Below are 26,840 nucleotides of genomic sequence, written 5' to 3'. Positions count from 1 at the left end.
GAACCAAGCAAATGGGTCAAAAGAAGCAGGGACAAAATGTTCAGATGTGGCCTCTGATTCTGGATACATCAGTTTTTGGATCCCCAATTTAGGGTCCACCTTTGGCCTGCCCTTCAGAAGTGCTGACCACATGCAACACCCGTGCCTTCAGTTGGACCAAGGTGTCTCAAGTTGGGCACCCAAAACAGAGGCAATTTTCAAACTTCTTGGATGGAAATTAAGCAGAGGAGACCATCTCGCTGCTGTGCCAAGAACAAGCACTCTGATCATTAGAAAATTTGAGTAGTGCAGGGATCAGGTTGAATTCCTAATCCACTTGAACCATCCCTGTTCCAATTTGACAAAGGATCTTGACTTTCAGCAAGCTCAGGTTGGGCAACCTTGTTTTGTTGTGATGTGATATTTACTTTGTGGTGTTGTGACATCTGCTCAGAAGAGCCCAGTATCCAGGTGCTCATACCTTGAGCACCAGGAGGAGGAGGTCTACTTCCCTATGTAGCCAGCCTTTTCCTTCAACCCAAGTTCTGGAGAATGGCTCTTCTGGGATGGTTCCCGAGGATACCCAGGGGTGTGAGGCACCTCGCTACCACCTGCCCTTAGTGTGAGGAAGCCTTTTCTGTACCTGCCATGGATGAGCTCCCCAATTCCACCAGCCCCGGGCAACGCAAGCAGTGCCCTCTAAGCCTCACAGACCCTACTGTTACTCTACAGACTAGCAATTGGCACATCCCAAACTCCCAGCCCTCTGTCTCCCTGTACACCCCAGCTCTGTCAGTTCCACCTCACATCACCGCTCTGCTTAACTCACAGCACTTAGATATGTTTACAGTGAAATCAAGTGTAAGTTTATGTTAAAAAGCCTAGAGATTCAAGTGTTAGCAAGAAGTAGTATTGGAAACAAATAGTTACACACAAAATCACAACAAACATTCTAGAGCCTAGACTTAATTAACAAGATCCTCTCATGTCTTGTAGAATATTGCTTACCCAAAATCCTTGCAGCACTTTACAGCCAGGTTGGCTGTGACTTTCCTTTCATTAGACATGCATGCTGCCAGTTTGCCTCCTAGATGAAGGATCCTATGTGTTTCCTTCCACCCCAAGATATTCCATACCAATCCTTTGTGTTTATTCATAAATAGGACACACAGAGCCTGTTTATTTCTCTCTTGTAGATTTTACAATCCTTAACCCCTCCCCAGGCTCCAATAGGCATACATTGTGAGGCATTCAATACTCAAATAACCAGAGAGGGAGATAGGTGTCTGTTTTCTGGTGCCTAAAGGGAAGATGTCCGAGACATGTCATCTTTTGGTGATCTACCTTAACTCCAAGACCTTAAGGACCCAATTTTCAGCATAGAAACACAACTCCTTAAATACTATCCATATGTACATGGCCCGGCTGTGGCTCTTCTGCCCCCGAGGCCCCACCCCCAGGGCGGAAGCCAGATCCAGGTTGGGGTAAGAGCTGCATGGGCAGCTATGGGGAGCCATGGACCCTCAACCTGCCCTGGACTGGGGACATAGGCAGCGGGGACACAGGCCAGGGGCTAGCTGTCGGACCCCCCTCCCTCCGGGCAGGTAGCAGGCCTGGGCTCCCCAACCCAGCTCCAGCTTCCGGCTTGAGTATAGGTGGGACCTCAGGGAAGAGGAGGAGCAGGGGTGGGGCCACAGAGGGGAAGGGGCCATTGCCCCTGCCACACCCCGCTTCTCATCCTGCAATCCCTAGCTCCTGCACTATGCACCTTCAAGCTTCTGCAACCAATGAGGCAGGGAACCGATATAGTCAACAGCCTCACTTGTGACACAGCCCTGATTCATCCCTAGAGCACTGGATTATTATATAACTCATTTCACATAAGGGGCCTGATTCTCCTCTCTCTTGAACCCTACAAAGACATTTACACATGTGCCAAATGGGTATAAAACTCAATCAGATATTAATTTTCCTCTCCACTTCAGTGGGGCTATTACCAAGTACTACTCAATGTGAGTGAGTGAGCAGGATCAGAGCCCATAAGTGGTATGATATCAGTATGAAACAAAGAAATTGATTTTCCCCCCCTTTGTGTGTCTACATAGATTTTTTGGAAGTTAATGAAGTTCACATGTTCAAGGGTGACCAGGATGTTAACAAGCAGGAGCACCATACTGACAAGTACTACCACCCTAAGTTGATTGTACGCCGTGGACAGCCTTTCCTTATCCAAATTGACTTCAACCGGCCTTACAATCCTGAAAAGGACCAGTTCTGGGTGGAATACCTTATAGGTAAGTGCCAAACAGGAGCTATGTAGTATTAGCAAAGTCAAGTTTATAGAATATCTGTATCAGTCCCAAATAATATAGTATCTAAGGGCCTGAGCTTCTTCAATTAAAGTCAGTGAGACAGTAGGACGTGCTTAAAGCTAAGCATATGCATTAAATGTGTTGCTGAAACGAGGCCTGAATCTGGCTAGCCTTATTCATGCATTTAAGTCAATGGAACTACTCATATGAGAAATGTGAGCAGGGTTTGTCCCTCTATGTATATTCAAAAGCTGTACTTTTATATATTGGATTGCCATTGTTATCACTGGTTTATGTTTAACGGCAGATTAGAAAAACTTGTTACAGTAACTCCTCGCTTAACGTTGTATTGTGTTCCTGAAAAATGCTCCTTTAAGCAAAACGATGTTAAGCGAATCCAATTTCCCCATAAGAATTAATGTAAATGGGGGGGGGGGGGGTTGGTTCCAGTGAAATATTTTTCGCCAAACAAAAGACATTATATGCACACACACAGTATAAGTTTTAAACAATTTAATTCTGTATACAGCAATGATGATTGTGAAGCTTGGTTGAGGTGGTGGAGTCAGAGAGTGGAAGAGGAAGGGCTATTTCCCAGGAATGCCTTGCTGCTAAATGATGAACTCGCACTCAGCTGAGCCCTCAGCTGAGCCCTCAAGGGTTAACACATTTTTGTTAATGTAGCCTCACACTCTACAAGGCAACATGAATGGAGCTCCCTCAGTCCTGACCCCTGTCATGTCCCCCACTGCTCTGTGGAGATGGGGTACAGGAGCGGGGGGATGGGGACACCCTGACATCAGCACCCCTCGTCCCCTCCACCCCCTGCACAGCAAGCAGGAGGCTCCTGGGAGCAGCTCCAAGGCAGAGGGTAGGAGCAGCACACGTCTGTGGGGGAAGGGACAACTGAACTGCCTGGCAATTAATAGCCTGCTGGGCGGCTGCTGCACAGGGAACTTAGGGGAGCTGATAGAGGGGCTGCCGGCCCACCCTGGTTCCAAGCTCCCACCAGCTAGCTGCAATGGGCTGCTCTTCCTGCAAGCAGTGGACAAAGTAGGTGGCTGACAAACAACATTATAAGGGAGCATTGCACAACTTTAAACGAGCATGTTCCCTAATTGATCAGCAACGTAACAACAAAACAACGTTAACCGGGAGGACGTTAAGTGAGGAGTTACTGTACTTGCAATTTCAGAGGATCTAGAGAAAAGAGCAAGAGATCGTAGTTAGGAGAAATGGCAGAAATGTGTGTGTTGATATAAAAAATAGTTCTATGCACAAAGGGAAAAACAGAACAATAGAACTGTGAGAATTTCTATAATGTGTACTTGCTGCTCAATATATTAAACTGGAAAATTCTTAGGCAAGGGGAAAAAAAGATTGTAAACTTGGAATCAGAAAGGTATTGCAATCATAAAGAACAGATCATGAGTCATCCTGCACGACTACTCAGGAGAATAAAAGCAGGCATATGGTGACCCCTTGCACCAGATACTTCCATCACAGGGAGAGGAAATGACCCCCTCCCACAATGCACCAGCCAGTGCAAACAGGGGATAGGCTGCAGGATATGTGCTTTGTAAAGAAGGGGGAAAGCAAGAAAGCAGACTGCAGGTCTGAGTCACAAACTGCTTCCCACTCTGCTTCTGGGTCAGTGGAGTCGTATGCTGCCCCATACAGACTTTTAGTAAAGTCACAATTTCACCCTGAGTTCTCTCTGAATTTTTTTTAAGATGTCTCTGTTCCTTCCTGTTATAGATTATATATAAATTAGTTTGAATTGACATTTAATATACTTTCCTGAGAACTGCATTTTGAAACTTGTATTACTGATTTTTTTCTGCTCTTAAATCTAATAAGTGGATACATGTTCATAATTCGTTGCCTTTCTATGATAGACATACTCTATCTTTTAAACATATACATGGTGAAGAAGTTGCAGTCTGCAAGTCCACCATCCTCCCTCCCGCCCCATTACTTCTCATTTCAATTAGGGTTAGGAGGCATGTTGTGGTAGTTTAATGAGCTGATTGGCTAGAACATCCATAAATGCCTTAACATTTAATATGCACAAAGAGTATTAGTCTTTTTGGGGATTTAATTAAATTCAAGGCTTTTCCAATTCATCTGTATATCTTTAAAACAAACACTATAGTTGGAAGAAGTGAAAAATGGAAAGTTTGTTTGTTATTGCATTGTGTGATGTATAAAACAAATTTCAGAATTCTTTATAAAAGTGATATTTGTTTACATTTTTTTATTGAAGAATTCTGAAACTTTTTAGATTGATTTCTCATACATAACATGATGCAATTAAACAAAGTATACATGTTCATTGACAGGGCTCTTTCCCAACATACATCTTCCAAGTTTCACACCATGGCTTCATGGGAATGCATAGTGTACTGGTATGCAAGGGGCACTGTCTGGTATTTCAGTGGTTGCAGAAGAACCTATGATCCAGGGCTCATTGAAGTCAGTGGAAAGACTTCCCCCTAGTTCACATTAGAGATGGATCTGAATACTGTGGAGAAGCTTGCAATACAAACCCAGTTCCACATCATAACTTTGCAATTGACTCCTTTCCATATGATGAACCAAACCAAAACCCCAGAGCCAAACTTTTTTTTTTCTTCTTAAAGCTTTGGAGTGTTTGAAATCCAGATCCATCTGTTTGGACTTGGGCTCAATTCTAGTCTGTGTTCTGTGTAATTCAGACATAAACACTGCATTTCCCAACTTCCAAATGCTCAGCCCAGCCACTGGCCTCTGTCATCCTGACCCTAGTCAGTCCCTCCAGTGCTGTGTCTGGAGCAAGAGAGAAGTCACCAGCAAATAGCTACAGCAAACCTTTTCATTAAACAGGAGCCCAATGGGAAATGATAGTGACCTCAGACGTTTAGAGGGATGAGCTAATGGACCTACTCCTTTAGCTTAGGGGCAGCGGCAGCACATGCTAGTCTTTGTATGTGGTCTGCCTGGTTGCCCAACCTTCTACCAGTCAGAGCCAGACCAGCTCAGTGCGGCCCTATTGATGAGTGGCAAATTATTTCCACAAATCTAAATCCATATTCAGCCATCCTGTTGTTTTTTGATGAGCATCTCATCTGTAGTTCTTTTTTGCGGTCTCATGTTCGCAGGTTCCAATGGGAACTGAAAGCACTCAAGCACCTCTTAGGAAGCACTCAGCTATAGGTGAGCAGGAGAACAAGGAGCTAGTTTTTATGAAGGAAGACTTAGCTGCTTTACTCCTAGTGATTCTGAGTGCTGTGTTGAGTCACCATTCTTTCCACAGGTCAGGATGTCTTTCCCTGAGGAGATGACAGAATTTCACAATACTTAGGGTAGTGAGCATCCCTTGATTAGTGAAATACTTGGTGGCAGTACACTGTTTAATACTTGATGCTGTTGGACAGCAGTTAGGTGGTGACCAGATGTCCTGATTTTATAGAGACAGTCCCAATTTTTGGGTCTTTTTCTTATATAGGCTCCTATTACCCCCACCCCCTATCCTGATTTTTCACACTTGCTGTCTGGTCACCCTAGCAGCAGTCAGAGCTGCAGCACATAACTTCCAAAAGGCAAGCAAGGAGCTGCTACTCTATCTTGTGATAAGCTTCCAGCCCTACTGAACTCACTGCCAGCACTAAGCACGCTGAAATCCAGAGCACTGCTTAATACTCTGCACTCCGACACATGTTTCTCTATAACCACGTGGGGGTGGGGTTTTATGTGGGCAGCAACAAAAAAAACCAGAACAGTACACATGGGAGGAGGAAGTCATGTAGGAGAGCTAAGTTGACATTTCTTATTGGCAGTCTGTTTGCCTCTTGCTACTTCCTTCTAGTGGAAGGTTCAATATTTAATGAACTTGAGGGGATGGGGAAGAGGTTTCTCTACAAATACCTAGGAACAAACAGAGACTGCTGAAAGATTCTGCATTTTGTTTGCCATGAGGAAACTCACTCTGTCTGCATTTAGTGTCATGTTCCTGGGAAGCAGGCGCCTGGCTTACCAAATGAAAGCAGTACTTGCAAAGGAATTTGGCAGACAGCAGCAGCAAATCATTGCAACCCAAGCCAGAGCTTTGGTAGATAAGAATGTAAAAGGTATTGCATGAAAAGAAGTGGTGAGTCAGAGGAATGTTGTAGATTTGAAAGTTTTTAAGTTGATGGATATTAAGCAGCCTTACAGGTGACTGCAATGACGTGCAAAGATCCTCCCCTCCTCTATTCACAAATATGTAAATTAAAATAATCAAATAAGAGACCATCACAAAAGAAACCATCCCAAGTTTTACAGCAGATTTAATGCATTCCAGGATGGGGCTTGAGGTGTTTAACGCTCAATCCTGTGTGGTGCTGAGTATCTCAGCAGGAGCAGATGCCCTTGGCTCCCGGTCAATTCAGTGGAGGTTGAGGATACTTAGCGCCTTGCAGGGAGTTCTCTTTGCAGGATCAAGCCCTTAGTGAGTGCTGTGTAGATACCAACACAGAACGTATGTGTTTAGTAGGGTGACCAGATGTTTTGATTTTATAGGGACAGTCCTGATATTTGGGGCTTTTTCTTATATAGCTGCCTATTATCCCCCACCTCCTTCCCAATTTTTCACACTTGCTATCTGGTTACCCTAGTGTTTAGTAAAGATGATTCTTGCTGACAGTAATTCAGCATGGAGATTTAATAGATTAAAGACCAGTTCTGCTCTAAAAAATTACTCATAGGCACGGGAAGTAGGAGTGCTCACAGCTGCCGGCCCCACGCACCCAGGGCCCTGGCTGCTGGCCCTGGGGATCTGAGGGTGCCCTGGGGATCTGAGGCCACTCCATGCTTGAGGCTTTGCTCCTGGCCTCAGCTCGGGGGATGGGGGGAGTGGACAGGGATAAGGGGGCTGGCTTTCAGCACCCCCACTATTAAAAATGTTCCAGCGCCACTGAAATGACTGAGTAACAATGGCACTTGTATACTCCAGAGACCTGGTCCGTGCGTGTATTCGGAGTTATCGCTGTTTACTTTCCTGGCTAAAATAAATTTTTACTACTCTTTAGTTCTGTTAATGTTGCAGAGCTAATGCCGCTATGGGACAGTGAACTGGATTCCATTCTGGCTTGTGCATTGCTAACAGGACTATGAACTAAGCTAAATTTGGGATTGCAGAATCCTTTTAGTTGGTAATGAATCACATGGGGTGAACTCTCCTTGCTACCCTCAATAGCCTGAAATTTGTTCTCTAGAGACATTTCATGAATAACAAATTTGCAAAAACTCAGTCTGATTGCCAACAACTCCCTAGCAGAGTGAAGTTAACTGAATACATTGTTCATTACAAATAGTTCATGCATCTCCATTTAAAAATACATCATTTCACAGCACCGTACCTCACAGCTATCTAGTGAATACAGTACCTTAGCAGAATGTTTCTGTTAAGATGATCAGTAGTGAAGTAATGTAAATGTTAACATTTTAGACAGTCGTAATTAAGTTTCACATGTAACACCTCATTGAATAGGTTGTCCAGGGGAAGAGCAACTTAAGTTCTTCTAGTTTTAGGAGCTCAATGGCAGCTTTGCTCGCTGAGGCTATAAAATGGATGCACTGAATCAAGGAATCCACCAGACATCCTGGTCTTATTCACTGCTGGTCAAGTTGGGGCAGTGTTGGCTTTCTGGCAGCCTCCTGGTGAAGGGGCAAATGCAGGTATTTTGTGCCACTGGAAGCCCCACAGCTGATTTTTCACAGTTGGGAAGGGAGCTTGTCATGAATCTGTCCATCTGTGCATATTGCTGCAGATAACCAAGCTGGCACCAGTGCTGTGAAAGCTCCAGTACGAGTGCTTATTTAGAATTGGTAGTTCTAACAATGATTTCTTTGAAAAACGACTGTATGATTAGGGCTGCTAATATGGCCTTCATTCTCACTTTTCATAGTAGTTTCTATTCCTGGGGGAATTCTGCAGCACGTCCGGTAGGGGTGCGGGTATCTGGGCTGGGGCGCCCTGCAGCTGGGCTCTGGGGTGTATGCAGGGGCGGCTCTACCTTTTTGGCCGCCCCAAGCAGTCATGCGCGGGAGGCGCCCCGGAGCCGCGGGAGCAGCGTACCTCCCGCGGGCATGTCTGCAGAGGGACCGCTGGTCCCGCATGGCTCGGCTGGACCTCCCGCGGCTGCAGACGGTTCGTGGGTCCGGCGGCATGACTGCGGCAGGTCCGCCGGCCCAGCCTGCCACCCCTCCCCCCGGAGGCAGGATGAGCTGGGGCCCCAGCCTTTTGCCGCCCCCTAGATTTTGCCGCCCTAGGCACCAGCTTGTTTTGCTGGTGCCTAGAGCCGCCCCTGGGTGTATGGGGTGAAGGTGTCTTGGCTGGGGGGCACACTGTGGCTGGGTTCTGGGGGTAGGGACTGAGGGTGTCCTGCAGCTGGGCTCTTGGAGATAGGGTGTACAGGTGTGTGGGCCGGGTGGTGGTGGTGGTGGGGGGTGCCCCATGGATGGACTTGGTGGAGGGGGGCGGGAGAAAGGGGTAGTGAGTGTCTGAGACTGGAGGGAAAGAATTTTCCCCCAAGATGTGCCCAGCTGGCACATGTGACACACCCACTCTGAGGTTCCCAACAAAAGCATAACAGAGAAACAGGAACTGGTTTGTCATAGAGGCTTCTTTACCTCTCTACTTCTGGAGGAATCTTTCTTGTTGTCTGTATTGTTACAAACATACTTGCAGACCAGTATTTTGAAATAAATTACCAAAATAACTGAAACTGGTGTGATTATATTGTGTTATTTTGACAAATAAAATATGCAGAATTTTGCAGAAATTTTAATTTTTTGGTGCAAAAATTTTAATCTTTGACACAGAATTCCCCCAGGAGTAAATAGTTTCCTGTACACTATCAAAACTGTTGCTGACTTTATATGGTACATCCTTATTCTAATGAGATATTTTTATGCATTGTTGTAAATCTTAGGGCTAGTCATACCTTCCTTAAATTGCTTCATAAATCCATAGATATTGGTCTATCTATAAATGTTATCATAAACCTCTAATTTATCAATACACTTCAGAAATGGTCATAAATCCCAGACCTCTCAGCTAATCTCACCCCCACTTCCCATGCATCTATAAATCATGGAATATTTCTCTGAAACTAGAGCAGAAACTTCCTTCTCTCTTTTCTGTAGCCTTATAGGGCAATGCTCAGAGGGATTGTTACTCATATGAAATCAGTCAAGAGTAAAGAATTCTAAGGCCTGATCCTTTATGCTTTATCCAGGCCAAACTCCCAGGAAAGTCAAGAGGGTATTTGCCTGAGAAAAGACTTACAGGGTTAGGGGCCTGGTCCAAAACCCTCAGAAGTCAATGGGAGTTTTTCCAGAGCCCAAGTCCTTAGTCTACTTTTAAAGAAAACAAATGTCACTCTTAATTGAGCAGAACTTTTTTTGACATTTAATACAGAAGCAGTAAATCTCGTGCTTTGTGAGATTAACTTTGCCAGTGGAGTCGGTTTTGCCCATTGGATTCAGAAAAGATTCTGACTATTGCCTGGGATGGTCAGAACATTGCCTGGGATGGTCTGTTTTCTCGACAGCATGTCTGGTAACGCACGTTTTCTTGGTCATTATGACAATATGCAAAAGAGGACTGCCTCGGTCACTGTGACATTGTGGCAAAGCATATTGTCTGCCTGTTTAATCAAACGCCATGGTTTAATTAAGTAAATATTTTCCCCCTTTAAAAAGAATGGATTCTCATAAACATACAGGAACGCATGATGGGCTGAGCAGAGAGTCTGTGTCATGTCCCATATTGTTTCCATTTTCTAAAGAAATTCCCATTCTTTGGAGCCAGAATGCATGACCATTAGAACATGCTTCCTAAAATTGGTCCAGGACATAAAAACAACTGCATGCCAGCTGCTAGCTAAGAACAACAAATCTGTTTGTTTTCTGCATGATAATGTCGAGGGTATATTTTTTTCACCCTGGCGTTCTTTGCCAACAGCTAGAAAGGCATAGGAAAGGAATTCTCTGAGACCTTTTACAAAATCAGGATTTTTTTATGCAAAAAGACCTAGATTCTGTTGCCCAATTGCATCTATGCCACAACAGTAACTTTAAAACTTAGCTTCTTTTAAAAAAAAAGCCTTTAATAACTAAGAGTTAGTAACTGCAGTGGGTGTTTAGCAGGTTTTAGCCCAGGGAATGTGGTCAGATCTGGGTAAAGCTGTGCTGATGTGTGTTTTTTCTAAGTTTTCAAGTCTGCATGCAGCCCTGCTAAAGGCGATGCTGTTTGAAGATAGGAGGGAACCAGATGTGACACTAAGGCCTGGTCTACACTACGCATTTAAACCAAATTTAGCAGCGTTATACCGATTTAACCCTGCACCCGTCCACACAATGAGGCCCTTTATATCGATATAAAAGGCTCTTTAAACCGGTTTCTGTACTCCTCCCGACGAGAAGAGTAGCGCTGAAATCGGTATTGCCATGTCGGATTAGGGTTAGTGTGGCCGCAAATCGACGGTATTGGCCTCCGGGAGCTATCCCACAGTGCACCATTGTGACCGCTCTGGAAAGCCATCTGAACTCGGATGCACTGGCCAGGTAGACAGGAAAAGCCCCACGAACTTTTGAATTTCATTTCCTGTTTGCCCAGCGTGGAGCTCTGATCAGCATGGGTGGCGATGCAGTCCCAAATCCAAAAAGAGCTCCAGCATGGACCGTACGGGAGATACTGGATCTGATCGCTGTATGGGGAGACAAATCTGTTCTATCAGAGCTCCGTTACAGAGGACGAAATGACAAAGCATTTGAAAAAATCTCCAGGCTATGATAGACAGAGGCCACAGCAGGGACTCAGCACAGTGCTGCGTGAGAAGCGTAACGGAAAGCCAAAGAATCAAATGGATGCTCATGAAGGGAGGGAGGGGGTACTGAGGACTCCAGCTATCCCACAGTCCCTGCAATCTCCAAAAAGCATTTGCATTCTTGGCTGGGCTCCAAGTGCCTGAAGGGTCAAAAACATTTTCCTGGGTGTTTCAGGGTGTATGTTGTCAATTTACACCCTTCACCCCCCCCGAAAGAAAAGGGAAAAAAATCGTTTCTCGCCTTTTTTCAATGTCACCCTATGTCTACTGCATGCTGCTGGTAGACGGGGTGCTGGAGAGCTAAACAGCAGCATCCTCTCCCCTCCCCTCCCCGGTGGCAGACGGTACAGTACAGAAGGACTGGTATCCGTTCTCATCATCAGCCCATGAGTGCTCCTGGCTGGCCTCGGTGAGGTCGGCCGGGGGCACCTGGGTAAAAATAGGAATGACTCCTGGTCATTCCCAGAAGATGGTACAGAACGGCTGGTAACCGTTCTCATCATAGCAACTGGGGGCTGAGCTCCATCAGCGCCCCCCCCCCCGTCATGTCTAAAGAAAAGATTCTGTACTGCCTGGACTATCATAGCAGCGGAAGGCTGGTCTCCTCTCCCCCCTTTCCCTTTAATGTCCTGCCTGGACTATCATAGCAGCTGGAGGCTTCCTCCCCCTCATTTTATCTCACTAAAAAGTCAGTGTTTCTTATTCCTGCATTCTTTATTACTTCATCACACAAATGGGGGGACACTGCCACGGTAGCCCAGGAGGGTTGGGGGAGGAGGGAAGCAACGGGTGGCGTTGTTGCAGGGGCACCCCCTAGAATAGCATGCAGCTTATCATTTCTGCAGGATCTCTGGGCTCTGACACAGAGTAGCTGTGTTCTCTGGTTCTGTAGTACACTTGCCCCATATTTTAGGCTGGACTGACTCTATTTTTAGACAAAACATAGGAAGGGAATGACCCAGGGGGTCATTCCCATTTTTGCCTATGCGCCCCCGGCCGACCTCAGCGAGGCCAGCCAGGAGCACCCATGATAGCAGCAGACGGTACAGAATGACTGATAACCATCATCTTATTGCCAATTTACAATGGCATGGTAGACGGTACAATATGACTGGTAACCATCTCTGCTATCTTGCAAAGGCAAATGAATGCTGCTGTGTAGCAGTGCAGTACCGCGTCTGTCAGCAGCATCCAGTACACATACGGTGACAGTGACAAAAGGCAAAACGGGCTCCATGTTTGCCATGCTATGGCTTCTGCCAGGGCAAGCCAGGGAAAAAGGGCGCAAAATGATTGTCTGCCGTTGCTTTCCTGGAGGAAGGATTGAGTGACGACATTTACCCAGAATCACCCGTGACACTGTTTTTGCATTGGGATCTCAGAAATCCAATGGGCAGGGGAGACTGCGGGAACTATGGGATAGCTACGGGATAGCTACCCACAGTGCAACGCTCCGGAAATCTATGCTAGCCTCGGTACATGGACACACACCGCCGAATTAATTTGCTTAGTGTGGCCACGTGCACTCGACTTTATACAATCTGTTTTACAAAACCGGTTTATGTAAAATCGGAATAATCCCGTAGTGTAGACATACCCTAAGGCAGCCTCTTAGAGAGACTAATATCTTCAAGGATTTGTTCCTCTTACAGGCTGTGATCATTTGAGCCAGGAAGGTTGGTTTTTTGTTTTTGTTTGTTGCTTTTTTGACAGCTGCATGTTTGTAAAAATTATTCATGAGCGTTAGCTGACCATGGTCCCAGAGTACCCACCTACCATCCTTAGGCTGTTTGTTATAATAAGGCTTACCTCTGTTACAAGGCTACTATACTCTGGCTCTCAGCTCCAACTTATTTATCATCCTGTCACAATTATTATACTTCCAGGACCTGCTTGGAAATGGATTCTTTATGCTGTGTATGAAGGGTCTATCTGGGTAAAATGAATGAGTCGAACAGGAAAAATATTAACCTCGCTGTGTATATAATAAGTCTCCCAAAGGAAGACAGATTCTGGCCTCTTTTTTAAAATATCTGCTAATGAGAATGTGGCTGAAAGGGATACTGCGAAATAGTGTGGAGTCCCCACATTTTGATATATATCTTAAACCTAATGCACTTTGGAGTGGGTGGGGGAATATCCTCTGGATTCTAAATATATCTTTAAAAGAAAATCCCATTACTCTGTCTGCCAACAAAAGTATCGCCACTGATTTGTGGGACTTATCCAAAAGCATCTTGTGCTCCCTCTGCTGGCCCTGTAGCAGTAGTTAACGAATATGCCCTAATTGCAGAGCAATACTGATATCAGTATGTGCTCGCTGGTGCACATACAATGAATTAAACCAAAATGACATGTTAGCTTCAATCTTGATTAGAACAATGGAGCTGAAGGAGGAAAGCCCATGAGAGTTTCCCCTGACTCAGAACTGGCCTGATGTTTGTTAAACTGAAAATAACAACATTGGTGTATCTATTTGGCAGGGTTTTGTTTAAAGAGCTTGTTAACTGGAGGAAGATCACTCTTGTGTTGCTGACTGAACCTTATTCTGCCTTCCTTCCTCTCTCCCCCACAATCACTGTAAATTCCTCCCTTATGCTCTACAACTATATCCACCACTAAGCCCAGGATACTAGAGTTACTGACAGGACCTTGAGGTAATGCTGATATACCAAGCAACCGAGACATACTTTAAACGGAGTGGATTTCTATGTTGGATATGTGTGTAGGTGACCACAGGTCTTAATTGAACTTGTTTATTCTTTTACTTCTAAATCAATATGCTTGTAGCAGTTGTTGATGTGATGGTGGATGGTCATAGTTTATCTCCCTGTACAAAAGGCTGGGTTGTGGTTTTTGGAGGTGCCTTTCCTCATGTTTTTGGACTACCTCAATGCACATTCTGTTACTAAATAAGATATTGGACACCAGCAGGAGAAAGCCCCAAGCCAGCAGTAAGGATGGAATCCCAGCCACATTGAATAGCAGAACTCCCATTGACTTCAAAGGGGTTAGGAGTTCACTCTTAAGTATTTGTTTACTTCCAAATAATTAGGCAGTGTTGGCATACTCAGGCCCAGTAAACTCTGAGCCAAATTCATGCTGTGACGTTGCACTCTATATGATTTTATGAAAATATGCTAATGAGCGTGAATATAATGTAACTGGAATATGCTTCATGCAAAAGGTCTCTTGTAAGGTATCATTACAAAGCTTATAATCTACTGAGTGTGGTCATCCTATTTGTATAAATGTATCACTCTTGTATCTGAAACTAGAAATATGAAATATAACTCTGAGGTCCTACTGTAGTTATGCAAAGTGTGGGCCATTAATGGTGGTTTGGAATCTTGATGGCTCTCATCAACCAGGACAATTGACTGTGGATGGCTCTGTTTGCAGGCAGGCCTTCCTGTGAGTCAGGCTGGGAGGAATGAAGGCTTGGGGGTCTTACAGTGACATGTGATCATGTCACCTGAACTGGAATCCATCTTTAACCTGGTGCTTTTCCATTTAGAAGGATGGGTGGGAACCCAGAGAGGAACAAAGGATTCCTGCCTTGTGCAAAAGATATATAAGGGGGTGGAACAGAACAAAGGGGGCTGCGGTCATGAAAAATCCCCTAGCTGTCACCTGAGCTGGAACAAAGGCAGTACCAGGGAAAGGATTGTGGCCAAACTAGGAAGGCATCCAGTTTGTGAAAGAAGCTTATTGAAACATCTCTGAGGGCATGCATCTGCCAAAGGGAGTATTCACCCAGGAAAGCTCATGTTCCAAAACGTATGTTAGTCTGTAAGATTCCACAGGACTCTTTGTCGCTTTTTACAGATCCAGACTAACACAGCTACCCCTCTGATCTCTGAGGGTGATATTTTATCTGTAATCACTGTCTTACTGTATTAGGTTTAGACTTGCGTGTTTTATTTTATTTTGCTTGGTAATTCACTTTGTTCTGTCTGTTATTACTTGGAACCACTTAAATCCTACTTTTTGTATTTAATAAAATCACTTTTTACTTATTAATTAACCCAGAGTATGTATTAATACCTGGGGAGGGGAGGGCAAACAGCTGTGCATATCTCTCTATCAGTGTTATAGAGGGCGAACAATTTATGCATTTATCCTGTATAAGCTTAACTCAGGGTAAAACGGATTTGTTTGGGGTCTGAACCCCATTGGGAGCTGGGCATCTGAGTGTTAGAAACAGGAGCACTTCTTAAGCTGTTTTCAGTTTAAGCCTGCAGCTGTTGGGGGACATGGTTCAGACCTGGGTCTGGGTTTGTAGCAGACTAGCATGTCTGGCTGAAACAGACAAGGTTCTGGAGTCCCAAGCTGGCAGGGAAAATGGGTCAGAAGAAGGCTCAGCACATCAGTTGGCAGTCCCTCGGGGGTTTCTGTGATCCAGCCTGTCACACATGCCTCCGTCAAGTAAGTGAGCTCGATTCAGGGGAGGGTTTAATGAGCCCTCCATCAGTGCACCCAAGAGGTGGAGAAGCACAATCATTTTCCCAGCATCGGAGAGTGCAAAGTATTACTGTCCATACTAGCTGTCCCAAAGAACATGTATCGGAACAGGGTGAGAACACTGAGTGAAGTCATGGCCACACATCTGCATCATTTACCCTATTACATAGGAGTGGCAAACGATGCCCCTCTCCTCACCCCATCCCACCCCGTGAGCCCGTACAAGCCACACACAATTGAGACCTGAATGTACAAATATGGGCCACATCCCACTTGCCTTCAGGGGAGTAGTCCCTTCTGAGTTCCATGAGTGAAGTGAGACAACGCTGGCGCCAAAGTGAGGCACTTTCCTTATAATGAGGGATTATTCTGGGGCATTACGATGAGTTACTACTCCATAAACATTCTTCAAAGCACTGTTAGGAGGGGACTGGATGGTTCTAGGTAATAATTGATGAGTGAGCCTTTCATGTTTAGAAATCTTGTTTTAAATTCAGACCAGATCAATAGTGACCAAAAGTTATTGCCGTCTGGTGTCCCTTTGGTGCCCTGTGTAAAATGTGTTGATCGTTTCAGACGAGTCCCTAGTAGGCAGATGTTTTCATCACAGAAAGTGCCATCGCTGACACTCCTGTTGTCAGTCTCAGGCCACAGAAAGGGCAAGGACCGAATGAGCCTGGAGACTGAACTCCTCTTGCCTCTCACATCCAGAGGTGATCCCTGAGCCATGTCAGTGGGGCTGTGAGATGATGGAGCTAGTAGTACCACTGGTTGTTTTGTACATAAACAATTTTAGCTTGCAGTGTGATCAGTCTGGCTTTTCACAAACCCTCAAATTCACTTTTTAAAAATATTAAAGGGAAAAATACTTTATGATAGGCAGAGCTGGTAGCATCACCTATTATTAAGGTTGCCTGACACTTCCCATTATAAGGCCCTGTTATTAGTTATTTCTAACATTGCAAATTTTAACCATTTGTGCTGAAATTTTGCATGCTCAGTGGATGTCTACCTCAGGCTGAATTGTTTTAGAAAATTTCAGCCAAAATGGTTTGGCCATTTCTGAGAATGAAGCTAGAGAGAAATACGTGGGTTTTTTTGCCCATGTTAAAATAGTCTGGTGGTGACCATTTTTTTGTGACGCTCTAGCACCTATATGCTTTGGAGCAGAAACTTGAAATTTGTCAGGGATGTGCCTTTTGCCAAATTTGCCCAAGTTTTAAGCCTCTGAAGAATCATAGTTTGGACATGCTCAGTATAGACTTCTTAGATTTTAGTAGCTTAATTCCCTGAAGATTCTACCCCCACTGGCATGCTCCAGCCAGGACTTTCCCTGCAATTGCACCTCGGGGCTGCTATGGGCCAGGTCAGGCCAGTTCTGGCCATCTGAATTGAGAGCTGGGAGTATCTCTACTGTGCTCTCAATTACCTCCTGCTGGGCCCAGGAAGCATAGAGGAAGAAGCTGCCTGATTTGAATGGAGAAGGGAGAAGCACCTGGTCTGCAAGATTCGGGGCAAGTAGATTGGAACAAGGAGCCTGTGGGCAGAGGACACTGGGACTGGTTAGACAAGGTGACTGGGTATGGGAGCCAGGGAGGAAAATGGGTGTGTCGGTGGAGAGGGGGAATTGGGCACTGAGAACAGATGAGAAGACTAGGACTGGCTGGGCAAAGAGACTGTGACAGGAGTGAGGGGCTTGGAGATTGGACAAGTTGTCTAGGGAGAGAGAATGAGACTGGAAATTAGTGGAGAGGAGGAACAGAGGAAGGCAGGACCAGGAATAGCTGGGCAAGGAGACTGGGATGAGAAACCATGGGTGGGAAAGACTGGGATAAGGAGGGGATTGGGTAGAAGGGGGTCACATTTAAGGGGTGTGGGCAGATGAGTCTGTGCTCTTTGGACCAAACTCCCTCCAGATCCTGGAATGGAGTCAAAGATCCCTGAGTCTCACCATTCCTCTAAGTCAGCAAATATCTGTGACATCCACTGCCAAACGCTCACCCCCCTCTAGTGCTGATCCACCTGGAGGATGACTACCTGCTATTGCTACCAGTTATTCCATTAGCTCAAGTGGTGGAGGTTTGTGTGGTGGCTCTAAAGCTTCCAGCCCCGCTGATGACCAGTGTGGGTGTCAACATGATGGGATTTTTGGGTGCGGTGTTTGTTTGTTAGATTCTTTTTTAAAAAACAACTAAGAATTTACACACAAAATACGTTAAAAGAACATTAAGGTTACAAAGACACGCACTGAAAAGTTAAAATATGACAGAACTAAGGTTGCCAGGGCAACCTTAATTTGGTCTCCTTGTATTATGATACGGACTTTAATTACATCATTACATACTTCCCCTTCCCCTTCCCCCATTTGTTTCAGAAGTTGGAAGGTGCGTAGTGAATGAGGCAGGGGGTGGCAGGAAGAGAAAGGACAGTCTCATGGTTAAGGCAGTTGAATGCTGCCCTGGAGACTTGGATTCTATCCCTTCCTCTGCTACAGAGTTCCTCTGTGATGCTGGGCAAGTCTCTTATACCAAACTTTTCACAGTTGGTCACTAACTGGGTGTTCCTCATTTTCTGATGCCTGAGTTAAGACTCGGTGATGCAAGTCAGACTTGCATCTGAAGAAGTGGGTATTCATACAGATCCAGACTAACACAGCTACCCCTCTGATACTTGAGTTAAGACTGTATGGTCTGAATTGTTGAAGTGCTGAGCACTTGCAACTGCACTCAATAGGTGCTGTGCTTTTAACATAGAAAATGCTATATAATGAGTTCTCTGAAAAATTAGGTCCCAATTTGGGCATTCAAAATTAATGGATACTTTTGACCTTAAGCTCTGTGCCTCAGTTCTCCTTCTGCATAATAACCTCTCACCTCACAATGGTGAACATTCATTAATGTTTGTGAAGCGCTCAGATTCTATAGTAATGAGTGCCACAGAAAAGTGCATGAGGAAATCAATAAGTCTGTCTTCAAAGCAGGGTTTGAGTAGTGTGAGGTAAATAAGGCCTATGGCCACACATTGAATAATGAGGAGAAAGTAAAATACCATGAAGTGAGCATCATCCATCCTGTGTATTCAATGAGGCCAGGGTCCTGTGGAAAAAATAGTATGTAAATGTGTATTGAAGACTGAATGCATACTATGCATTGCATAATCCATCAGAATCACTCTGTCAGTTCCCACAAGCCCTCGGTTCATTGCAAATGGTGACAAACCATCTGCAACTTTTTCACTCAGCACAGGCATCCTAACCACTCCCAACTCTAGAACCTTCCCAGCATCCCTTGCCTGGCAGTCTCTGCTGTCTCCGCTTCTAAACCTTCTTGCTTCTTCTCTAACAAATCTTGACTGACTCCTAGCAATAGGGGCCTCCTTTATTACACCCATCCAGACCTTTCTGCTACCCTTCTGGACCTCTCTTGTTCTCATCTCTCACACCTATATGGCCCTTCCTCCTACCTGCTTAAACCACCTGTAATACCTGCCCCTCCTCAAGCAAGTTTCTCCTCATGGACTTTCAAATTCATCCAGTTTCTGCACCAACAAATTGCAGTAGGTAACATTTTTAAGGGCTAAAATATGACTAATGGGATAAAAGGATTATGAGGTGCTCAGATACTATAGTGATGAGGGCCATTTTAGGTAGATGTGTTAGCAGTATTTCAGGGAAATTCTTGCAGAAGGCAGTGTTGTACATTTAATAATTGAGTGATAATCATGCCAAAAAAGAGGGGAAGTGGGAAAAATCTTACCTAATGACAAAGAATAACTAAAGGCCTTACAGGCCAAAAAAAAGACATTGTCACTGAGTTCTATCCTGCAACTTTGTATTACTATATCAATTCACATTTAACATTAGGCCTTTATCTGCTAAAGAAATCTTAAACAATGTCAAAGTCAACCCATTCATCACTTTTGATTTGCACAACTTCTTTTTTCCTCACATCTTCATTCTCTCTCACACACATTCACCCTCACATCTCTCTCTCTCTCTCATACACTCACACTCACATGTATGGTTTAAGGGGCGGGGCGATCAGGTGCAAAAGCTTCTGCATAAACTCTACTTAACTCTGAAGCTAGTGAATAGGATTGCCCTTTTCCTTGAGGCATTGCTGTTCTGAGGAGCTCTCCTCATTGTGTTGAAGTAAAGACGTGCTTTACAACTAGATGGGACTATAGTTCATTTATTAGACTGGCAGACAGTGTTTGATGCCACTAAACACAACCTTAGATTAAAAACATGTAGTGCCAGAAAGGGCATAAAGTTGGGAACAAAACAAAAAGATAATGACAAAAGCTGTAATTTAAAAATTACCAGAGGAATGCAATGTTTAGTAGGCAATTCTCTTTTGCTACCTGTTTACATTTAATAAAGCAATACGCTGCCAGGTCTGAGAGGGCTATGGGCATGTCTGCATTGCAATTAGACACCTGTGGCTGGCCTGTGCCAGCTGACTTGGGCTTGTGGAGTAATAGTAATAATTGGAGATATACCAATCTCCTAGAGCTGGAAGGGACCTTGAAAGGTCATTGAGTCCAGCCCCCTGCCTTCACTAGCAGGACCAATTTTTGCCCCAGATCCCTAGGTGGCCTCCTCAAGAATTGAACTCACAACCCTGGGTTTAGCAGGCTAATGCTCAAACCACTGAGCTATCCCTCCCCCCTGTCTCATATGACACAGGGTGATTCATATGAAATGAATGTGCTGTCAAGCTCAGGCTAAGGGGTTGTTGAATTGCTCTGGGGCTCTCCCACCTTGCAGGGTCCTACAGCCTGGGCTCCAGCCCGAGCCTGAACATCTATACTGAAATTCAACAGCCCCTTAGGCCAAGCCTCACAGTTCTGAGTCAGCTGACATGGGTCAGCCCTGGGTTTTTAATTGCAGTGTAGCCATCCCCTTAAGTGTATTCGTAAAAGGATACAAAATAGACCCAGTCTCATCAAAGTTGTTGGCTTGAATCAGTTCAGGTCTCTGGTCACTAAAATTTGTCACTGTCTGATGGACACAGGGTGATTCGTATGAAATGAATGTGCTGTCAAGCCAGGTTCCAATGGACAGATGTCCATATTATGGAAACCACCAAAATTAGCAACTTTGATGGCAGTGTTAGCAAAGGGGACACAACCGGTGACTAAGAACAATTCCATTGTGTTCAGGTGTCTTTAGACAAACGTGACTAAGCCCTTGCCTACACTGCCACTTACAGTGCTGAAACTTTCTTCGCTCTGGGGTGTGATAAAACACCCCCCCTAAGCGCAGCAAGTTTCAGTGCTGTGAAGTGTCAGTGTAGACAGTGCACCAGTGCTGGTAGCCATGTACCCAATGCTGGTAGCTATTCCCATCACGAAGGTGGTTTTATTACAGCACACCGGGAGAGCTCTCTCCCACCACTGGAGCCGCAACTACACAGCCGACATTAAAGTGCTGCTGTGGCAGTGCTTTAAAATCGGCTGTGTAGACATACCCTAAGAAAAATGAGAACTAGTCAGTGCAAGGGATTGTTAGGTGGTTGTGAGGGATATCAGTGTTAGCTCACTAGTTTGAATTTGGCCTGTGAACAAAGGCATTACCATTTAACGATTGTTTATCTCTCTATTTGTAGCCACAGCTCAGTTTTGAGCGGACATACACCCACTTCATAAAAAATAACATCACACAGTAGCGCCCTTTTGGAAATCTCAAAGGGGCCAGGGACTGATGTTTACTCCCATCTCCAGAGGACCATTTAGATCAAGGATGAGTCACATCTCAGGGCACTTCAAGGGAGCTTATACTGCTATATCTGTTCTATGGATAAACGGAAGACTTGGAACAGATATTTTTTAAAGATATATAGGTCCCTAAAGATACAGTTAGGCAACTAGTGGAATTTTCAAAAGCACATAGGCACCTAAACACCTTTAAAAGTTTGCCCCTTAGTTTAATGGGCTGTCAGCTGGGAAACTTTCAATAGGACAAAGTTCAGACTTTTCTCTTACCTTTTTAATTGACTAAACCAAGCAATTTACCTGCTCTTTGGGATTAGATGGTTTGGAAGTTGCTAGTGATGTCTACTGAATAATCCAACTTGTTTATAAGGATTTCTGCAATAACACTCAGCTATGAGACCTTGTCTCTGAACTTCATTGAACTCTGTTATTACTTTCAAATTCACTCAATGAATTCACTTTATGAAGTTCAGAGCAATATCCGATTCTTAATATCTTTGTAATTTAGCTTTACTATTTCCCTTTTGAGTTCTAATATATAAATGGAATCTTATTCACAACAGACCCAGTTCACCAGCATGTGCTTAACTTCAAACATGAGTGATCCCATTGACTTCAATAGAACAACCCATGTCCTTCAAGCTGAACATGTCCTTAAGTGCCTGATAGTGTCTCTTCTAAAAATATATATTCATTCAAATGCAGAAAATATCTAGCCATTATCACTTTAACAAATATAATCTTCATATCAGTAGTACAGCTCCTACTACAGCACAGATCAGAAGGTTTGTCAGGATTTTTGACCCTCTCTCTTGTCAGACAACCAGTGAATTCCTATTAATCATCTGAATCTAAGGGCTGCTAGAGTCTGTGCTGTACCTCACAAGAGGTTTCAGAGTGTTAGTCTATATCAGCAAAAACAACAAGGAGTCCTTGTGGCACCTTATTGACTAACAAATTTATTTGGGCATAAGCTTTCATGGGCTAAAACCCACTTCATCAGATGCATGGAATGGAAAATACAATAGGAAGATATATATAGCAGTACATGAAAAGATGGGAGTTGCCTTACCCAGTGTGGGGGTCGAGACAAATTAATTAAAGTGGGCTATTATCAACAGGATGAAAAATCACTTTTGTAGTCGTAATCAGGGTGGCTCATTTCAAACAGTTAACAAGAAGGTGTAAATAACAGTAGGGGCAAATTAGCATGGGGAAATTAGGGTTTTTTTTAGTTCTTGTAGCGACCCATCCACTCCCAGTCTTTATTCAGGCCTAATTTGATGGTGTCCAGATTGCAGATTAATTCCAGTTCTGCAGTTTCTCGTTGGAGTCCAGGGAACTGGGGACAAAGGTGGCTTACAAAAGGCCCCATGCGGCTTCTGTGCTGGTGGAATTCTCACCTCCCTTATTGTGGATCCTGTTCAGCTTCTATATGGTACCACATTGGTGTATACAGGAAGGCAGAATTGGTTCCTAAGTCTAATGCGCACTCGAGTATTAATACCAACCTCCTACAAAAGAGTAAGAAAGGTATTTTCAAAATCAGTACATCTATGTGGGTTTCAAGCGTCTAGGTTAAGCTAGTTGATTGGCTCTGCTGTCATCTGCTGCTGTTGGTTTATACAATTACTGTACATCAAAAGTGGGAGCAAAATACCCACTGTAAAGGGAAGAAGGATCAAATCCAGCACCAGTTTAAAGGGCAATCCTACATTCAGATCCAAATTGTTAGTAGCCACAAAACTGTCATCTCCTATCCCTCTACACCTTAATTTTTAATGGCCTTTTTAAGATGTCCTGCACTTCAGCTTCCTATGTTTGCTATTGATTTTTGTTTTTTCTTTCTAATTCCTTTTTCTTTAGTAGGACTCTTACTTCTGTTGCATGCCCCAATAAACAGAATATGTAAGGTATCTGGGTTGCTGCATGACCATCCCTGGACTTTAGAGCAAAAATGGCTATGTACGTGGTCCTGCACAATCCATCAGATGAAAGCATAGTAGAAGCTCAGAGGCTGGGCTGTGTTATAAAGTTCAGATCCAGAGCTGGATTTATGTTATCCCAAAATGTAGGGATGTTCAGATCTGGGACTATCTCTACGTCAGCATTATAAAAATAATCGGAAAGGAAAATCAGTTACATGCCCTGCATACTCCACTTCAAAGTACATAGATGCTATATTTTCACTCTCCTATTATTAGACTTGTCTGTCCCTGTGCGTTTGCTTCCCAGTCATCTGCATAAGAGCTGACTTACGATGTATTAGGGCAAGGATCAGTTTGGAGTTCAGGAGAAGTGTGATGCAATAGCTAAACAATACTGAGATATGGCGTTATCTATTATTCATATGGCAGCAATGCCTACAGGCCAGGCCCCTGCTGTGCTAAGGACTGGACAAGCATATAACAAAGACAGCCCCATATAAATTGAAGAGGAGACAACTAGTGGATGCAGCAAACACATGGCGGGGAGGGGAAAGCACGAGGAAATGATGAGAAACTTAAATTGAGGCATTTACAAAGCTGTTGAATACATTCACAGAAGTATCCTCCTCTCTTTCCATTACTGTAGGTCGTTATCCACAGCAAAACAAAGGCACTTACATTCCAATCCCTTTGGTTGAAGAACTGCAAAGCGGGACATGGGGAGCCAAGATTACCTGGAAGGAGGACAGATCCATTAGGCTGTCCATCATGTCTGCTCCAACGTGCATTGTGGGGAAATTCCGCCTCTATGTCGCTGTCCTGACTCCCTATGGCATCCTCCGGACAAAGAGAAACCCAGAGACTGACACCTACATACTCTTTAATCCCTGGTGCCCAGGTGAGGGGTGTGCAACACTCAGATGTTCATACTTCTGCGGCAAGGCCCATCTGTTTCCCCAGGCTTTTGGGGAGGCAGGGGTGTGATAAAGTTTGTGATGGAGGGGGTTATTGTCTGGGCTTGTCTTCTTATTTTTTTAACTTGTGGTTGGTTATTTTCTAGTTTGAGTGGGCAGTAGCTGGTGGCTTTACTTTAACTTTTGGTAAAGGTACCTAGAAGCCTGGATAGCTGCTTGATCACTCTGTGTGTCTGATTCAATGATTCAATTAGTCTTTCCACTGATTTCAGTGGGCATTGGTTCAGGGTGCAAAGAACTAAATGTTTAAAACCAAGTATTCCATTTGTGCATATACAATCAGAATTTATGCTCACATATGCATTTTACAAAGTGAATTCTATGTTCAAGGCATTTCTGAAGTGAGTACAAATAAGTTGCAAGTTCCGATCAGCACCCTTTCAAAACAGTTTAGGAGCACTATGCCTTAACGTGATAAAACTTGAAATATAGACAGATCTAGAATCTAGAATGGCTTCAAACTTTTGGTATAGCTAATGCTTTAATGCTGTCCTGGAACTCTTCCTTCTTGGTAAATATAATCTCTTTCCCATAATATTTATATAAGTTTCTTTAGTCTCAAATAACGAGCACCGTACTTTGTGATAAATGTTTGGCATTATTAATAGAGTACTCTGCAGCACTTTGTTTTGTACATGGAGTGATTTGGCCCAAGTTCATTACCTGCCTCTGGTCCAAGAGAACATAGGCAATGATTAGTTTATATATTGTTTAGGAAGATGCATGATTAATCCTGAGTGAAGTGACATTACTTAAGTGGAATTAGGACTAAAAAGGCGGGAGGAGAAGGAGCTAGGACCAGTGGTGAATTTAGAGTTAGTGGGGCCCTGTGCTCGGCTTCATTTTTGCCCCTCCAATGGGGGGAGCATTCTCTTTTATACCCCTGCCCCCTGTTTTTCTTTTTTTCCCCCTGCATTCTCCTCCTGGGGCTCAGGGCAGGGGATGCGGGGTCTGGGAGGGAGTTAGGGTGCAGGAGTGGGCTTGGGGTGCAGGGTCTGGGTGGGAGTTATGGTGCGGGAGGGGGCTCAGGGTTGGGGTGCAGGATCTGGGAGGGAGTTAGGGAGCAGGAGCGGGTTGGGGCTGGGAGTGCAGGGGCTGGGAGGGAGTTAGGGTGCAGGAGTGGGGTGGGGGTGCAGGATCTGGGTGGGAGTTATGGTGTGGGAGGCAGCTCAGGGTTGGGGTGCAGGGTCTGGGAGGGAGTTAGGGTGCAGGAGCGGGTTGGGGCTGGGAGTGCAGGGTCTGGGTGGGAGTTAGGGTGCAGGAGGGGGTTGGGGCTGGGAGTGCAGGGTCTGGGTGGGAGTTAGGGTGCAGGAGTGGGCTGGGGCTGGGAGTGCAGGGGCTGGGAGGGAGTTAGGGTGCAGGAGCGGGTTGGGGCTGGGAGTGCAGGGTCTGGGTGGGAGTTAGGGTGCAGGAGCGGGCTGGGGCTGGGAGTGCAGGGTCAGGGAGGGAGTTAGGGTGCGGGAGGGGGCTCAGGGTTGGGGTGCAGGGTCTGGGAGGGAGTTAGGGTGCAGGAGCGGGTTGGGGTTGGGGTGCAGGGTCTGGGAGGGAGTTAGGGTGCAGGAGCGGGCTGGGGCTGGGAGTGCAGGATCTGGGAGGATGTTAGGGTGCAGGAACAGGCTGGGGATGCGGGGGTATGGCCAGGAGTTACTGTGTGGGAGGGGGCTCAGGGCTGCAGCAGGGGGTTGGAGTGTGGAGTGCTTATGTGGGGCAGCTCCCATTTGGTGTGTGGGATGCAGGTGCGAGGAGTTCAGGTGGCTTCGTGTGGCCCTATGCTTGCCCCACAGGCACTTCCCCCTGCAGCTCCCATTGGCTGCGATTCTCAGAGCTGCCTCCCTCCCCCAGCCAGGCAGGGCTGGAACACAAGGGCTTTAGGGGCTGTGGCCCAGAGATAAGTGGGCCCTGGCATCCTGGGCTGCAGCCCCTAAAGCCCTGCCCCCTTTCTGAATCCTGCCCTGCAAGTACAGGCTGGAGGACTCAAGAGGAGCAGGGGCAGCCACGCAGCCGGAGAGAAGTGGCAGTTTCCCTTTCAAAGCGCCGCTTCTCTCCAGCCAGCTGCGCCACTGCCCTGTGCTCCTGAGTCCTCCGGCCAGTGTTCGCAGTGCTCCCACCACCCGCACCTCCCGCCTGCTCCCCTGAGGCTGCGGGTGAGCCTCCCTCCCTGCTCTCCTGCCCCCCACAGCTTCTATCCCTGCAGCCCCCATCCCGTGGAGCAGCCCCCCCCACACTCAGGAGCTGGTGCTGAGCTGCCCGAGTCCCCAGCCCTGGGGGCCCCCCTGTTGTTGGGGGGTCCTGTGCCAGAGCACTGTGTGTTTTATGGTAAATCCGCCCGTGGCTAGGACAGGATGCTACAGCACCATGAACTGTCCTGAAAAACACTGTAGAGTTTTGTTCCTTAAAACTGCACAGTAAGAAGATGCTCCATGAAGAAACTAGGTGCACAGCCAGAAGAAAAGTGGGCGGAGTCACAGCCAGATGTAGCCATGCAAATATAACTCACTGCTGAGTGGATGTTAACAGATCCCCCTCCATGCCCGATTTGTAGATGACATGAGTCTGTTACAGCCCCAGCTAGGGAGCTTTAGCATAAGTTGTAGCTGCTTGTGCTTTTAGTTCTGG

At 45.4% G+C, this 26,840-nt stretch overlaps 1 protein-coding gene across 1 annotated transcript in view; it reads left to right on the top strand.

The window, feature by feature from the left end:
- Positions 1 to 26,840, top strand: part of F13A1 (coagulation factor XIII A chain) — an 88,638-nt gene that overhangs the window by 13,007 nt on the left and 48,791 nt on the right. The window contains exons 4-5 of the mRNA XM_039525962.1: positions 2,085 to 2,273; positions 23,897 to 24,148. Coding sequence (XP_039381896.1) covers positions 2,085 to 2,273; positions 23,897 to 24,148 — 441 coding nt within the window. The remainder of the gene's footprint in view (positions 1 to 2,084; positions 2,274 to 23,896; positions 24,149 to 26,840) is intronic.

This window comes from Mauremys reevesii, linkage group 2, assembly GCF_016161935.1.
Source record: "Mauremys reevesii isolate NIE-2019 linkage group 2, ASM1616193v1, whole genome shotgun sequence".
Lineage (NCBI taxonomy): Eukaryota > Metazoa > Chordata > Testudines > Geoemydidae > Mauremys > Mauremys reevesii.
Note: the sequence above shows the minus strand (reverse complement) of the source record. Positions and strands in the feature narration are given on the sequence as shown.